Source organism: Miniopterus natalensis, chromosome 14 (genome assembly GCF_054644295.1).
Source record: "Miniopterus natalensis isolate mMinNat1 chromosome 14, mMinNat1.hap1, whole genome shotgun sequence".
NCBI classification, from domain to species: Eukaryota; Metazoa; Chordata; class Mammalia; order Chiroptera; family Miniopteridae; genus Miniopterus; species Miniopterus natalensis.
This window is the reverse complement of record NC_142094.1, coordinates 37,521,587-37,537,113: the sequence shown is the minus strand read 5'-3', so window position 1 is coordinate 37,537,113 and position 15,527 is coordinate 37,521,587. Positions and strand designations below refer to the sequence as shown.

At 43.0% G+C, this 15,527-nt stretch overlaps 1 protein-coding gene across 4 annotated transcripts in view; it reads left to right on the top strand.

Moving 5' to 3' along the window:
- The window catches only part of IDE (insulin degrading enzyme), a 78,395-nt gene extending 66,372 nt beyond the window's left edge, over positions 1-12,023 (top strand). For 2 of the 4 annotated variants that reach the window (XM_087824451.1, XM_016220792.2), the window contains exons 19-25: positions 1,146-1,257; positions 3,763-3,930; positions 5,293-5,565; positions 6,564-6,625; positions 8,305-8,377; positions 9,060-9,127; positions 9,801-12,023. In XM_087824451.1, coding sequence (XP_087680577.1) covers positions 1,146-1,257; positions 3,763-3,930; positions 5,293-5,565; positions 6,564-6,625; positions 8,305-8,377; positions 9,060-9,127; positions 9,801-9,896 — 852 coding nt within the window. In that variant the 3' untranslated portion in view covers positions 9,897-12,023. Of the gene's footprint in view, positions 1-1,145; positions 1,258-3,762; positions 3,931-5,292; positions 5,566-6,563; positions 6,626-8,304; positions 8,378-9,059; positions 9,137-9,800 lie in introns of all 4 variants that reach the window. The other 2 variants (XM_087824450.1, XM_087824449.1) reach the window with 1 other exon arrangement.
- The last annotated feature ends 3,504 nt before the right edge of the window (positions 12,024-15,527 follow it).

Below are 15,527 nucleotides of genomic sequence, written 5' to 3'. Positions count from 1 at the left end.
TTACTGATTTCAGAGAGAGGAAGGGAGAGGGAGAGAGAGAAAAAGAAACATCAGTGATGATTCATTAATTGGCTGCCTCCTGCATGCCCCCTACTGGGGGTCGAGCCCCACAACCCTGGGCATGTGATTTCCTAGTTCGTAGGTCGACGCTCAGCCACTGAGCCATTCGGCTGGGCGGTTTTAGCAATCTTTTATGAATCAGTGCAAGAGATGTTTTTACCCTAGTCTGTCTAAAACTGTTCATCACCACCATGTGATTATAAGCACATCACTGTTCACTCAACCTTCTCTGCTCTGTGGAGGGAGGAAGGAGGAGGCAGAGGGGAGCAGAATGATGATAGTTAACTGTGGACGGGCCTGCTGTCATGGCTGCTGCTTCTGCTGTTGCTTGCCTTGTGCAATCACAGAAGGAAGTGAGAAAAATTATCCCTGCTCTATATAGGACAGCAGGACTGTGTAGTGGATAAGAGCACATGGTGTGGAATCAGACAGCCTGGATTCAAATCCTAACTGTGCAACCTACTAGATATGTAATCTTCTGAAAAAGTCTTGCCCTCTCTATGCTCTTTTCCTATTTGTAAAATTAGAGTTATCAGAATTAAATTAAATGGTAAAGGCCAAGTGTTTAGCACATGGATGGCACTTTGGAATTCCCAGGGCAATCTGTCTCAAGAGCCCACACTCTTTACCACTCTGCTATACTGCCTCCAAAACAGTACCCACAGTGGCAGAGACAGGGTTCTTAGCAAGGTTGGTTTTATTAAAAATAAAGCTTCTGCTCCTCTCCTTTGCTTTGCTGTAACCCCAGCTGTCATTCACTTGGGGCTAACTTTCCATCACCAGCACCTCTCCAGCATTAGCAATGCCTTTTCCCAGCATCAAGATGGTCTGGGTCTCTATTTCTCTTCACTGCTACCATACTGACTATATTGCAAACTGACAAATTCAATTTTTATCCATTTGAATAGAATCAAATGTACTTAACTAAGATTTAAAAAATCCATTTTTATGATAAACTAGGCTGGTTTATTTCACAAGCATGTTGTTTCCATATTGCATGGGCTATCATTCAGTATACTGTTTTTATTTTCACAGACAAGATCCATTTGTGTTCTTATAATTACCGTGACCTGTCTTTTCCACAGGCTGCATTAGGAATTATGCAGATGGTTGAGGACACTCTTATTGAACATGCTCATACGAAACCTCTCCTTCCAAGTCAGCTGGTTCGGTATAGAGAAGTTCAGCTCCCTGACAGTAAGTTGAAATGTTATAACTGTGGTAATGGACAACTTGGACATAATATTGTGGGTGATTACAGGTAGATTGATTCACTTGGATGATAATGTATTGTTTTATGATAACTACAGGATCCTCAACTGTTTATAAAGGTTAAAGATAGATCATTGTGCCAGGAAATTCTCAGTAGGTGGGCCAAAGAGGTGAAATTGGATGTAGGCCGTTATTTTTAAGAGAATGACACTGAAATTAACTGGTAATTGAGTGTAGAGTTAGGAAGTAAAAATATCACAAAACTAAAGAAATGTTGATCATGAGTCATGAAATAAAATTTATTTATAAAAAATGAAAATTAGAATTATAACATATAATTAGAAGCCCATAGGTATCTTTGGCAGAAATAGTTTTAGGAAAGCTACAGGTGCAGAAAACAACATGTATTTATTACATGGATATTTTATGAGGAATTCTAACATAATGGATAATAATTAATATATTAGAGTTTGCAATGTTGGATTACTTTTGCATTAATAATGGTTTCTGTTGATATAAAAGCTCATTAACATTATGGTCAATATTGTTTAAAATTGTATAGTGGGAAGTTTATAGAGCAGGGGTGAGAAGCATTGATTTTTTTTTAGCCAGACTCGATTGTTGGCTGTTCGCCTTGCATGCATGGTCTGTGCTTTTTCCCCCCAGTTATCCTCCTGAAATATGCTCTCACCCACCCCATCCCTCCTTTTCCTCAGGGACCTATGTCTACACCTGATTCATCCTTCCAAACCCATGTTGTAAGCCCCCTATTGCACTAAACTTTTTCTGAAACTCCCGGCTAGAAGTAGTCTCTTCCTCTTCTGACCTCCCAGCACAGGTTTCCGAGCCTCTCCTAACTTAAGCTACTCGGCACTTCTCTCACTTTGGGGTTGAAGTGCATCTTCATACCCCTCGTTAGCTTATACATTTCTTAGGACCAGGGCCTGTGCCTGGCTCACCTGAGCTGCTACTAAAGCAGCTCAAATACAGTATTGGCTCAGGATGTCATCGTTGAATGTGCAAGGACACCTTGAGCACAGCTCTGCAGTTCTGCATCCCCAGGCGTCACAGACCTGCAGTGGCTCGTTTCAGACTAATGCTACTGTGTTCCTCAGTCACTGCAAAGTGAGGCCAATCTAGAAACAGAATTTCAAAGCGAACTCTAGCTTTCACACCTCTTTTTACACTACCTTCCTTCTCTCGCATCTCTTAGGGCCTGTCTCTTTTGTCTCTCAAATGCCTTCGCAGATATCCTTATGCTCAAAAATAACTCAGTTCACATCTCATTCTTAAAATGCTAGGTGTTAGGGAACATTCTCATTTAGCCAGCTGATCAGTTGTGAATGTGTTAAATAGTCCTTTAATTAGCTCTCCATGGGACAGCATTTACAGTTTAAAAAGAAAAATGTCAGGCATTGTGAAGAAGGAGACATTGGGGATGATACAAAAAGGCTGGAAGCGTGTGTGTGGGGAGATGGACTTACAGCCCGTGTTCTCCTTCCTCTTCTGACAAGAGGGAACTTAGTGCTGCCAGCACAGGATCAGAACGTTTGACTGTTAGTCCACCTTGGGCCCGGTCAGAAAAGTGAAATAGGTGAACTACAACCCCAGGCTTCTGTGCCTGCCTTTACTGTTGATGTAAATTAGCTTCTACGAGAGTGAGCAAACATCGTTACCACTGCACCTGAGAAATCGTAAATTTGTGTCATACGATACACTAAGCACGATATAGTTGCTTCTTCAAATGTATTGCTAATGAAATAAAGTTATCAGATCATAAAGTGTGATCGCCTGTTCATAACTTTGATGAAATACTTGATTATCGTGTCTGAGTTTTAGTCCTAGCTGTCCACCATTGGACTTTGTGTCCTTGGACAAGTTGCCCCCCTTCTCAGGGCCTTAGTTTCCTCCTCACTAAAGTGAGATGTTAGGCTAAGTTATCTCTAGGTATAGTACACATTTGTGTAAACCTGTGAAATGACCTTTAGTGTGGGTGTGAATAAATAATATTGGGAATAGGAAGTTAAATGGAAATGCAAGGTAATAAAGGCACAACTAGTAATTTAAAAATATTTTTGTATGGTTATTAAAACAGGCATTATTTCTATTTAATATCTTATGGACATTAAAGCAATTCTTGAGCAATTACATATATTAGCTAGCTCTAATCTAGTACATGCACTACATTGCACATTTTATTAACTATGGGTCTTATTTAACATTAATATTTAGTCATAAAATGGGTCTTTTATAAGTTGTTTGCCCTTTAAATTCAGTGTGTGTTTATTGAGGGCGCACCACATACAAATCACTATAATAGGATTCCCTGAAGTAAGTTGAGTTTCACATTTTAATAAATTAATTGCAGTTTGGAACTACCAAAAAACACTAATCAAACTGAACAACTTTTCAAAGCCAAACAAAACATTTAACTTTGCTGAACCCTAAACAAGTGTTTGAATATGTTTCTCTCTTTTTTAAACTTCCTAGAGGGATGGTTTGTTTATCAGCAGAGGAATGAAGTTCACAATAACTGCGGCATTGAAATCTACTACCAGACTGACATGCAGAGCACCTCGGAGAATATGTTCCTGGAGCTCTTCTGTCAGATCATCTCCGAGCCCTGCTTCAACACCCTGCGCACCAAGGAGCAGCTGGGTGAGAGGGGGTGGGGGCAGCAGGGCACCATAGACCTTGAGGAACAATCACCGTCCTCAGAGAAAATTCTCCACACTCAGGCCCCTAGCGTGTTGCTTCAGGCATGCTCTGTTCAGAAAGACTTGTGAAAACCTGTTTATGGGGGATTCACTTCTAAAAGATAAGCAATTAATATCCTGTGGACATTAAAGCAATTCTTGAGGAGGTGACACTGTGTTTGCATTATATACGTGTCAACAAAGAGGACATTGTGGTAGAGGGGAGAGGATGCTAAGGGCAGGCTCCTGTGGGTGGCAAGGGGGCAAGCAAGCGTCCAGAGAAGCTTAGCTTCACTAGACTTTGAGTTCCCTGAGTGTGCAGATGTTTTCTCTTATTTATCTTTGGGACACGTAGAACGTAATCAGTAAGTGTTTGTTGAGGAAATGTTTCAGGCAATGTTTTAGGCAGTATTAACAGTCTTGGAGATCCTAGCAGGTTTGATTAATGAGAGAGAAAAAAAGGAGCCCCAGTAATGACTGGGAAGAACCGGTGAAAAGGATTCGGGTGAGTCTCTCCAAGTACCAACCGTTTTTTAAACAACCACCATGGTGGATGCTGGACCACGAATGTAGCTGTTATGGCTGGCCCTTCCCTTCAAAGAGCTCACCATCTAATCAGGAAGGCGGGCCTGTAAAGGAATAATTAGAATTATAGTACAGTGTGATTTAAACTCTGAAGGCTGGACTGAAGAGAGTTTCTCAGAAGTGGGACCCGGAGACACCACAGCTGTCAGAGGTGTGGCCCAGGGCAGAGCAGCCGAAGGAGGCAGGGCGCGAGCTTGGTTTAGAAAAGATGTTGACAGGAGGTAGTGCATGAGCTCACAAGATGTCAGTGGAGATACGACCTCAATTACTCAGTCTCTGGAGACTTACAGCCTGCATAGAGTTGCTCCAGGAGTGGATTATCTCTAGGAAGTGCAGTAGGGGCAGTTCGCATAAGGAACTTGGGTGTGAAAGGAAACAGTGCTGGGACAATGGTGAGGGGTGGAAACGAGGCCAGCATTTCACAGGGATGGGACTAACTTCAACAGAGATTAGAGGGGATTAACTAGCAGGTCATTAGGAGTTCTGGGATGTTGAGTTTGAATGATGAAGAGGGTTGTTGGTTGTTTTTTAAGAAGGAGTTATCTCCAGCTTTCTGTTTAGAGAGCTCTTCTGCTCTGTCCTAGAACCTAAGGACATCCTAATTGCTCATATTTCTTCAGAGGTTAATAATATAAAACCCACAAGTAGATTGTATTTGCTCTGACAGGATAACTTTTGAAAGATTAAAAGTTACCAAAGTCTTGGATGCCAGGGTCCTGACTGGCTGTTTATGTTTTAGGCTATATCGTCTTCAGCGGCCCGCGTCGAGCCAACGGCATACAGGGCTTACGATTCATCATCCAGTCGGAAAAGCCTCCTCACTACCTAGAAAGCAGAGTGGAAGCTTTCTTAATCACCATGGAAAAGTCCATCGAGGACATGACGGAAGAGGCCTTCCAAAAACACATCCAGGCCTTAGCAATTCGTCGACTAGACAAACCAAAGAAACTGTCTGCAGAGTGTGCTAAATACTGGGGGGAAATCATCTCCCAGCAATACAATTTTGACAGAGGTAAGGCAACATTAGGGCCCCAGCATTCATGGCATGTAAGTGTAACATTTAAGGACACTGGGGCCATTCTGTAGGTGATGGTCTAGTACGGACTTGCGAGGTGTTGAGGGCACAGCACTTCTAGAGAACCATTTTTTAACATAACTATTTCCAATTAGAAACTATCTTTTTTTCTTCTACCATATCTCATAATAATGAACTAATTATAAATCTTACGGCACTTTTTGTGTTCAGTCACTGTGCTCCTGAGGCTCTCAGCGTGGATATGTAGGTATCTATATCCTATAACACTGAAAAAAAAGAAAAATTTGTAGATTCAACTCTCTTGATGCAGTGCTGCCCTGGAGGCATCAGGGTTCAAACATTTGTCTTTAGGGAGCTCCAAAAATGTGTCAGTGCTTTTAGATTTGGGAAAGCTGTGCTCCCCAGAGCCTCCTGCTTATCAGCTTCCTTTTACTTTTCTTCTGGAGCAGAGGTTAACAGTGGGGTGCTCTAGGCTACACTGCAAGTCAGGAGAGTTGGATGTGTTCTCATTCTGACATTGATAAGCTAAAGATCTTGGCCAGCTCACCTCTTTTGGGCCTCTGTTTCCTTGCCTGTAACATTTCTGGCAGTTGTATTCACTGTTAATATAGTACTGACCACGTACTGAGCATTCGCCATGTGCCCCAGCTATGTGTTGCTGTTATTTATCATTTTTCCTAGTTCTCACTACAGCCCCATTAAGTCGTTATTAGCCCCAATTTCCAGATGAGGAAACTGAGGCTCAGAAAAGTGGAAGCGACTAGCCCAAGATCCAGTAGCTCAAATGTAGAAAGCCAGGATATCCTCCTAACTTTTTATTTGAAATTTATTCCCTTGCTACTTGTAGGAGCAGATGATCACTTACACATGCAGGTACTTAGGAGTGCCGAAGTGAAGTATATTGTCATTTCGTGTAGAATCTGAGCTACTTAACGTGGGATTTTTAGTAAATTACTGTATGATTACTTTTTCAGATAATACAGAAGTTGCATATTTAAAGACACTTACCAAGGAAGATATCATCAAATTCTACAAGGTAAATTCAGTTTGTATATTAAGATTCTGACTGGTAAGGAAATACCGTATGTGCTGTGTTATGTGCTTATTGCTGCTTTGAGCCCATTCAGGCAGGATTTATGAAAGTGTTTTTATGGATGGAAGTGTTTTTGAGATAGTTCGTATTGAACCCAGTATTCTCTTCTTTGGACCGGGGACTGTGAGGGCTTCTGGATCCATCTCCTTCAGCTGCACTTTTGTTTGTTCTTTCTGTTCCCCAGCCCACAGAAAAATATTGCTGAGTTTGTTTGGTGGACAGGAAGAGCAAAGAAAACAATAGAATTTGAGAATTAGATTAGTCTCCAGTCTTAGATTGTCTTCACCCATTTAGGTGCCACTGTGGCTGCTGCTTTAGAGAAATGATTAACTCACCTTTGAATACCTAGAAGTATCTGCTGGGACTCGTGATCCTTAGAGTACATTTTGCAAGAAGATGCAGTTGGTTGGTTGGTTGGTCGGTTGGTTGGTTTTTGGAGAAATGGGGATTGTCCACAGTTGGTCAGGAAGTTGAGAACAGTCTGAAACTGAAGAGGGCATTCTGCTGTCTACTGCAGTAGGTTGATAAGAAGGCTGTGAAGGTTTGGGTGAAAAGTGATCAAGGATAGATCTTTGGAAGCAGACTTCTTACTCCAGCTAGTAAGGTGCTCTCGGGTGAGGTGCTCCATGTTCCTGGAGGCACACCTGGGCTGAACTCCTGGAAGAAGCTGGAGAGGCCGGAGCACACCTGTGGGACAATCGGGGCTGTTCTTGCAGCTGGAGGAAGCTGTGGTCAGGTTTGCTGCGCAGCATCAGCAGGGCTTCCAGTCAGCTGCATGGGACCAGGCTTATAACTACTGCTCCATAAATAACTGTGCTGTGGATTTGGCTTCACTGATGATCTCTTCCTCTGAGGGTACAAAACATTGCTTCTGGCTGAGGCATCAGGGGAGGCTTTGCCACACTTGTTTTCCTCTTGGAAAAGACAGATAAAGACCCAGCATTAAGGAAAAGGGGTGAAGAGACACAGGATGTGGCTGCCAGCCGCCCACTCCGGGAGTTCATGGCAGGGACCAAGGGGAATCCCTCAGAGCAGCGTGGTGGGATGCAGAGAGCGAGCAGACCTCACTTCCAACGCCATCCCTTACCAGCTGTGACACCAGCAAGTCATTCTGCCTCTGCGTTTTAGAGGTTGTGTCTCTAAAATAGGAATCAACATGATGCTTAGCTTACAGAGACTCAAGTGAGTGAACATAGGAGAGTGCCTGGTACAAGGCAGAACTCAGTACATGGTAGTCTCCTTCTCTCCTGGTAGATGAGGAGCCACAGCAGTGACCTGGTGCAAAACCTGAGGAGGTACTTAGAGGAGCAGGCTTTGTGGTCCCCTGACTAAGCTCCGGCCATTGTCTCAGCATCACACCCCAGTGAGCACGAGGCCAGGTTTTTAATCCCAGCCCAGGTGCTTGGCAGTCGAACGGGTTTGGCCCAACAGGTCCATCTCCTCGGACTCGTTTTTCTCATTTGTAAAATGGGGTTAAGAATAATTCTTGCCTAATCTTTGTAGCATTTAAATGAAATACTTTAGTGAGGAGAAAGAAAAGGAAGCTGATTCTTCATAGTTGCAAGAACACCTTTTTGTTCCTTCCTGGGCAAAGGGGTGACTTTGCGATTCTTTCTGCCTAGGAAATGTTGGCAGTAGACGCCCCGAGGAGACATAAGGTATCCGTCCATGTTCTTGCCAGAGAAATGGATTCTTGTAAGTACTGAATATTGACTTTTTAAAAAATGCATATTTTTAAGCACATGACAGCTGTCCCTTGCCATAGCCACATCCCTTGTGGAGCACCAGGAAGTAAAGGAGCACAGAAGAGGAACTAACTGGAGACTGGGTCTGCTCTGGCAAAGCAGAAATAAGGGGAAAGGGGAATGAGGCAGCGGAGAGAGCCAGGCGGCACCAGGTGGCGCAGTGCCCGGCAGGCCCGGCTCAGCGAGGAAACACAGCTAGTGGCTAGTGGGACACCTGCAGAGAAGCTGTGTGGAACACTGCGTGTGCGGGAGCGGGGAGGAATGTATCTGCTCAGTCCTGCCTGTCTCCTGTCTGACTGGCCAAGGTTTGCCCCACAGTCATTAACTCCCTCGGCCTTCTCGGTTGTTCTATGGCCAGAGCTTCAGGGTTCAGTGGGGTCAGACCTGGTCACTAAAATGCTGCTTTAATAACCATGGTTACATCATGAGCCGTCACTGGAGACACTCCAGGTAGGAGGCAGGACAGCAGTCAGGGCTTGGGGAGCAGGCAGCCTGAGAGGATCTGGGAAGTACATGAACCAGGTCTGGTACAGCTTTCTAATGAGCTGAGTCTAGTTTCGATTTTTTTAAAAGTTGCTCTTGTGTGCTAGTATCAATAAATGCAAAGCATTAAACCCTTTGTTTTCTTATAGGTCCTGTGGTTGGAGAGTTCCCGTGTCAAAATGATATAAATTTGTCACAAGCACCAGCCTTGCCACACGTAAGAAATGTAAATGTTTTGTTAGGTTGCTCTGTTAGAGGACTTACTACCTAGAAGGAGCTTGTTTATCAGGATACGTAAGACCTAGAGGCTTCAGGTCACCAGGTGTTCGAGCCTCTACTTTAGGTCTCCCTTAAAGGCCAGGCCCCCCTTCTTCCTGATAGCTCCCAGTGGTCAGGCCTTTCTATTTTCAGCTGCACAGAAACTCAGCCTCTGCCCTTGTCTGCCTTTGCCTCTTGCTTGAACAGCTGTGTTACTCTGCTGAACCTTCTCCAGCCACTTTTGTCCCCAGCTCCTTCCACAGTGCCTGCATATTTTAATCATCTGGAAAGGTTGGCATTTAATTGCAGGAGAAGAGAAACTGGCCGTGTAGCCAGCCCCTTGCTGGGTGGGCACACCCACCTCTGGCACTCACTGAAACCTTGGTGCTGAGCCCTTAGTGTGCAGCCCTGTGTACCTGGAGGAAAGCCAGGAGTCTTCCTTCTGGCCGAGTCCCACTGGGGACATTCCCATAGGTTTGGCAGACCCTCTAGCCTGCTGATTGAGGAGGAAAGGTCAGCAGATCATAATATATGGGGTAGAAACTAGTGTGCATGAAAAAGAAAAAAAATGTCTGTCCTATTCAGTCCGCTTTTTGGGCTAAATACACTGAGAGACCTTTTTTCCTTTGCAGCCTGAAGTGATTCAGAACATGACTGAGTTCAAGCGTGGTCTGCCACTGTTTCCCCTTGTGAAGCCACATATCAACTTCATGGCTGCAAAACTCTGAAGATCCCCCACGGGTGGCGAAGTGCACGTGGATGCATTCCCAAGTCTTCCAGGGCTAGGAAACGACCTGGGCCACTTCAATAGCTTCTGGTTCACTATTAGAGACCCAGAAAAAGAGATGGTGTCAGATGTCATTATGTAGAAATATTAAAAATCCAAAGTAATTCAATTACAAAATCTTACAGATGTAGAGTATTTTTAAAATACATGCCTCTTAAATATTTAAAATTTTTTTCATTACTAAGAGAAATTTCCCTTATATAACAATACTTAAAATGATGAATGATATTCCTATAGAATCTTTCTGCCCTGTTCTGTAAAATAGTTACTTATTAGAAGAAAATATTACCTTTTTTCTAAAAGCCTCCTAGGTTGACAGAAAAGACCCCCAAACACGTAGAAAAGTAATACCTTTTAAAAAACTGATCCTCAAACTTGCTTTCTACCTGAGGGTTTCATGTAAATCAGTGGAGAAATTACATTTGGCAGATAACGAACAAAGCAATGTAATCTTTTATTAGTGAAGTTGCTGAATATAAGGCATGGTTTTAATCTTTTTATAAAATTTGAACATGTTTTTTATTCAAACTAGTCAAATGCTGGAAAACCCTCGAACACCCTACCTATTTATAGTGCTAGAAATACACACTCACCTTACATCAGTGTTGTCCCAAACTGAATTTCTCAGGATTACTGTGATTCGTTTCTTTCTGATTGAATTATATCGACATTCTTATTGTTCATAGTTGGTTTGCTGTGTTCCATCGGTTTTACTTTTCCCCATCAACATGTTACTGTATTTAACAAATACAGATAGGGTGGATTCAGATCCCACTGAGTGTGTGACATGCTTTTCCAACATCAGCTCTTGTAGACACTACCGTGAATGGCAGTGAGTATATGAACCAAAATATTTGCCCCATTATGAATCAGAAAGGCAACAAGTACAAAGCCACCTTTTTGGAGGTATTAAAAAAACAAAGTCTTGGGTTCTCAAATAGTGTGATCTCCATAAGAATCTAAAGTCCATTTTTACTACCAGTCTAATATTGCCATAAGCATTAAGTTATTTTTTTGAATATATAAATATACACATACAAATACACAAATGATGAGTAGAGTGGACTTTTAAAAAATATTTTTCTTGTGAAATACTATTTTAGATTAAATTGTTACTATAGATTTAACAGCTGTTTTGAAATATTTACTGTTATTAAAACTTCAAGAGACATTGTGACCATACTTCCACATACAGGCAGCAGTAACAGTAGTGGCCCTGTTGTCCACTCTCAGGCAGAGTAAGGAATGGATTTCCCGGTGACATTTTACCTCCGCGAGTCGGTTTGCCAGGATTTCTTTCTGTAGAATCATGTCTTTTCATATCTTCAGTTTTCACATTTGCCATTTTCTGAATAATCTAAATTTGGGGCAAGAATGGTATAATCACAGCTGCGGAGGCTGCTCGGGACGGGGGCTCCGTTTCCGTCGCATAAACGTGGTGCTCTAACCGCCTCCCTATCCCTACCTTCACGGGCCTCCTGTGCGAAGCTCGTCTTTGTCCGTCGGAAGGTGCGTGAGTCATCACTTCCTTCTGGTTTTATGCATTTGTAGACTATGCAGCTCTTCATCAAACTGCAAATAGATACAAGAGGGATCGACAATTAGCCATGAGTGTTTAAGTCCACCACTGTAAGAGCGAATAATCGAGGGACTTTCAAGCTCTTGTTTAAAAAAAGAGGGGGGGTGAAATTGAACAGTTATTTTTATGAGCAAGTCACATGAGGGCACCTGAAAGGAATGGCGTGTGGTCTTCCAGGGACGAGGACTGTTGGGTGTGCCCAGCACTGGCTGGTTTCCAGACTGGATCAAGAGCTGCCGTTGGATCACTCAGGCATCCTAATGGATTCATCTAAATGGGTCCAAGCTGCAGGCCACGAACAATATCACACTCCCCCGATTTAGTGCTTAGTAAAGGAGATTTGTGAAACAAACTGAGTTATTAGTTACCTGCGACATTTTAGAAGTCTTCTCTTTGGCTAGTTGACTTGGAAGAGAGCATGTGACACAGCCAGTGTGGTGGAGTGCTAGGGTAATCCTGTTTACAATAAATTGCCTGAATTGAACCTTTGCAGTTTGCATTTGTATTATTTTTATGGTTTCAGTGGCCAGTCCCCAGCCTACCTCTCAACATCCTGATTTCAGTGTTTCTTGCTTTCTTTGCTCCTAATGCAGGAAGCAGTGAATTTTTAGTTTTAAGTGTATCTGGGTAGCAGTGATTTAGTCAATTAAATGGGTCCGTTTCACACTCCTAAGAGTAGATCGTTTTTATAAAATAGGAATCTCAGCATCAGAGGCTGAACTCCTTGCTGCGAGTGTTATCACTGAGCCCAAACCCAGAAAGATTTGTCCCTGCATTACAGGGAAGAAGATAAAATGGGTAGAAGAACAAAAATTTCTCCTCAATGGCAAGCCCTTGCATCTTCTTACCACACCTCCAGCAGCAGGCTAGGCGGAGGTCTTGTCCAGTCCCTGGCCTCTGGCTCCCTGTCAAGTTCATCTTTCTACGCCCCTGATTGCTGACTGGCTCAGACAGGCATTTCAGGGGGAAATCTGCTCATCCCTCAGTTTCCAGGCGCAGACAGTGCAGCCACGCAGCATGCTGCTCCGGGATGCTGCAGAGGCCAGAACCACGCAGGGTTTAGGGCCCGGGGCAGGGTCCCCTCTCACAGTGCACGGTGGGAATCAGCTGGTCCCCTTCTCGAACTCTTTAGTACAGCTCAGAATATTTATATTTGCAGTGATGAAAACCAAAGACTCACACGTACTTATCTCCCTTTCCTCCCTTTCGTAAGGGTGGCTCCTGCCCTTCGAATGCCCCCTGGCACGGCCTCTGCCCGGTTGGCTCCTGGATCCCTATCCTGTGCTGCCTGTCAGATGAAGTTCATTTATTGTCCTTGCCAACCTGAGCACTGTACGTGCCATCATTTCTTGTGGCAAAACTTATCGGTTCTATCGCATTGCTACTTTTCTTATCCAAGCCAACTCTTTAGAGATATTACAGCATTTTGGACAGCTCATACCCTAACTTAAAATTATAAATATAAAGCATTTTGTGCCCAGTCAGAGTGGCTCAATTGGTTGAGCATCATCCTGTCAAAATTGCAGAAGCCTTTTTGGGTAAATTTTATAGGCTGGTTTTTTAATTTACATAGACCTGCAAATCTTGAGTAGCTAAAACAATTCTGAAAAAGAAGAACAAAGTTATCCTTCCTGATAGCAAGGCTTATATGAAACTATAGTAATCGGGAGAGGGTGGTATTGGCCCAAAGATAGACATAAATCAATGGAGGAGAATATTCCAGAAATAGATCCCCCATTTGATTCCAACTGATTTTTCACAAAAGTACCGTGGAAATTTGATGGGGCAAAAAGTAGCCTTTTCAAGAACACCTGGATATCTTTATGGAAAAAGAAAAATTGAACCCTTACCTCAAGGTATATACAAAATTAACTCAAAAAAGACTACAGATTTAAACAAAAATCTATTTTTTTAAGTACATATTGATTTCAGAGAGAGGAAAGGAGAGGGAGAGAGAGAGAGAGACAGAAACATCAATGAGTCATTGATCAGCTGCCTCCTACATGCCCCGGACAGGGGATCAAGCCCACAACCCGAACATCTACCCTGACCGGGAACTGAACCCCAATCGCCTGGATCCTAGGTCGGCGCTCAACCGCTGAGCCACGCCTGGCCTGGCAAACATGAAAATCTATATAACCATAGGAAAACAATCTTTTCAAAGGTTGGTAGGCAAAAACTTCTTAGGATGCAAATGTCACTAATCAACAAAGAAAAAAATGGGCAAATTAAAGTTTTTCAAGTTTAAAAATTTTTTTTCTTGCTGGGCCAGTGTGGCTCAGAGGTTGAGCATCGACCTACGATCCAGGAGATCGTGGTTTGATTCCCAGAGCACATGCCTGGGTTTCGGACTCATCCCCAGTGGGGGTCGTGCAGGAGGCAGCCGATCAATGACTCATCATTGATGTTTCTATCTCATTCCTCTGTCTGAAATTAAAAAGAAAAAAAAATTATTAAATTCTGCCAGGACCAGGAACCCATAAATTTAATGTTCTGGTATAAATATAATGACCAGATTGTACTTCATCTCTGGGCTGCCTGGCTTCCCTAATCTTGCTCTTCCTGCCATCACTACTTTGGAGCAAGATGAAAGCACTGTAGCTATCTGAACTCTGTTTACAGCCATCACTGCAGCTATAATTGCTGTGTTTGCAGTTTGATCAAAATGGGCATTTTCCTCTCCTTCCGTAGATTTTGTAAAGCGTAGTCTGTCAATATACCTGCTGTGGCAAAATCCCACATGGTGATCAGACTGAGCACTAGATTGGAGTTTTACTGACTAATTAGATTCTTCAAAGCCCTGCATTTATTGCAGGTGATTAGCATCTTTGAGCCAATATCTGACTGCCTCAGAGTTTCTCAGACAATAAAGTCCCTAGTTTCCCAAAACATGGACCACATTAGGAAGATTTAGGCTTTGCTTAGAACTGTTTCATGGCCACGTAAGCTAAACTTCCATAAATGTGAACTTTCCTTTTGGCTTTCTGAGCCCTAGACTTGAGTTAGCATAGCCTCGTCTAATTAATAGCTAAAAGTTTGGTCCGTTTGATCTTTTGGTTCTAGAACACTTTATTTCTGGTTTTACCTCCCATGAGTCCCAAGAACACAGAACTATGTATAACAACAAATGGGCCTTGAGAATGGCACTGTCAAAGAATTTGCTGTGTGTTCTTGCAGGTCTGGTATCTGACCACAGGCCCCTGACCTCCCTTTCTTTGGGAATTTGCTGAAAAGGGCTTACAATCGCGAATCCTTTCTTGGCCCCTTTCAGATGTGTATGCATCTCCCACAGCTGAGGAGTGTCCTTTTCAGGGACCTGAAGCCTTTCCCTGGAAATGTCACTATCAGGAAGGAAATCGGGAAGGACAGGGCCTCTGTCTCTGGTCTCTTGAGAGATCAAATCTAGACTTGGATAGCTGCCAGCCGGCGGACACCGCTGGCCCCAGGACATTGATACAGACCAACTCTTTGTAATTTTTCTCCTGAGTCCCGAGTAGCTCCTCCTCCCTAAGCCCCCACTCTCCCTTTGAAATGCCCAGTCACCACTTTACAAATTGAAATGCAGCTCAGCTCTTCCCTCACGATCAGAAGTTACTGAACAAAATGTTTTTATCATTTTACTTAATGTCCCGCTTTGTTCATCTTTGACAGCCTCAGCATAGGGACTCCGCATGATTAGGTGCTATTGAATCTCAGTTCAGACACGTTATTTCTGCGCAGTGTGGACACCAACTTAGTGATATGATGAGTGACAGTTATTATTAATCCTGAGAAACTAGTGTAGTTAGGCCTGTGGCCTAGCAAGTGTGTGGTTACATCCCATCAATTAAAACTCTCCCACTTAGGTGAAGAGGAAGGCTAGATTTTTACAAAACTATTTTTGAATATCCTGTTTTGTTTTTTAACTTTTTAAAAATTCAAGTGCACAAAATGTTTACAGCTCATTTAATTATCACAAACTGAACGCATCTATATAATGGCAACTCAGGGCAG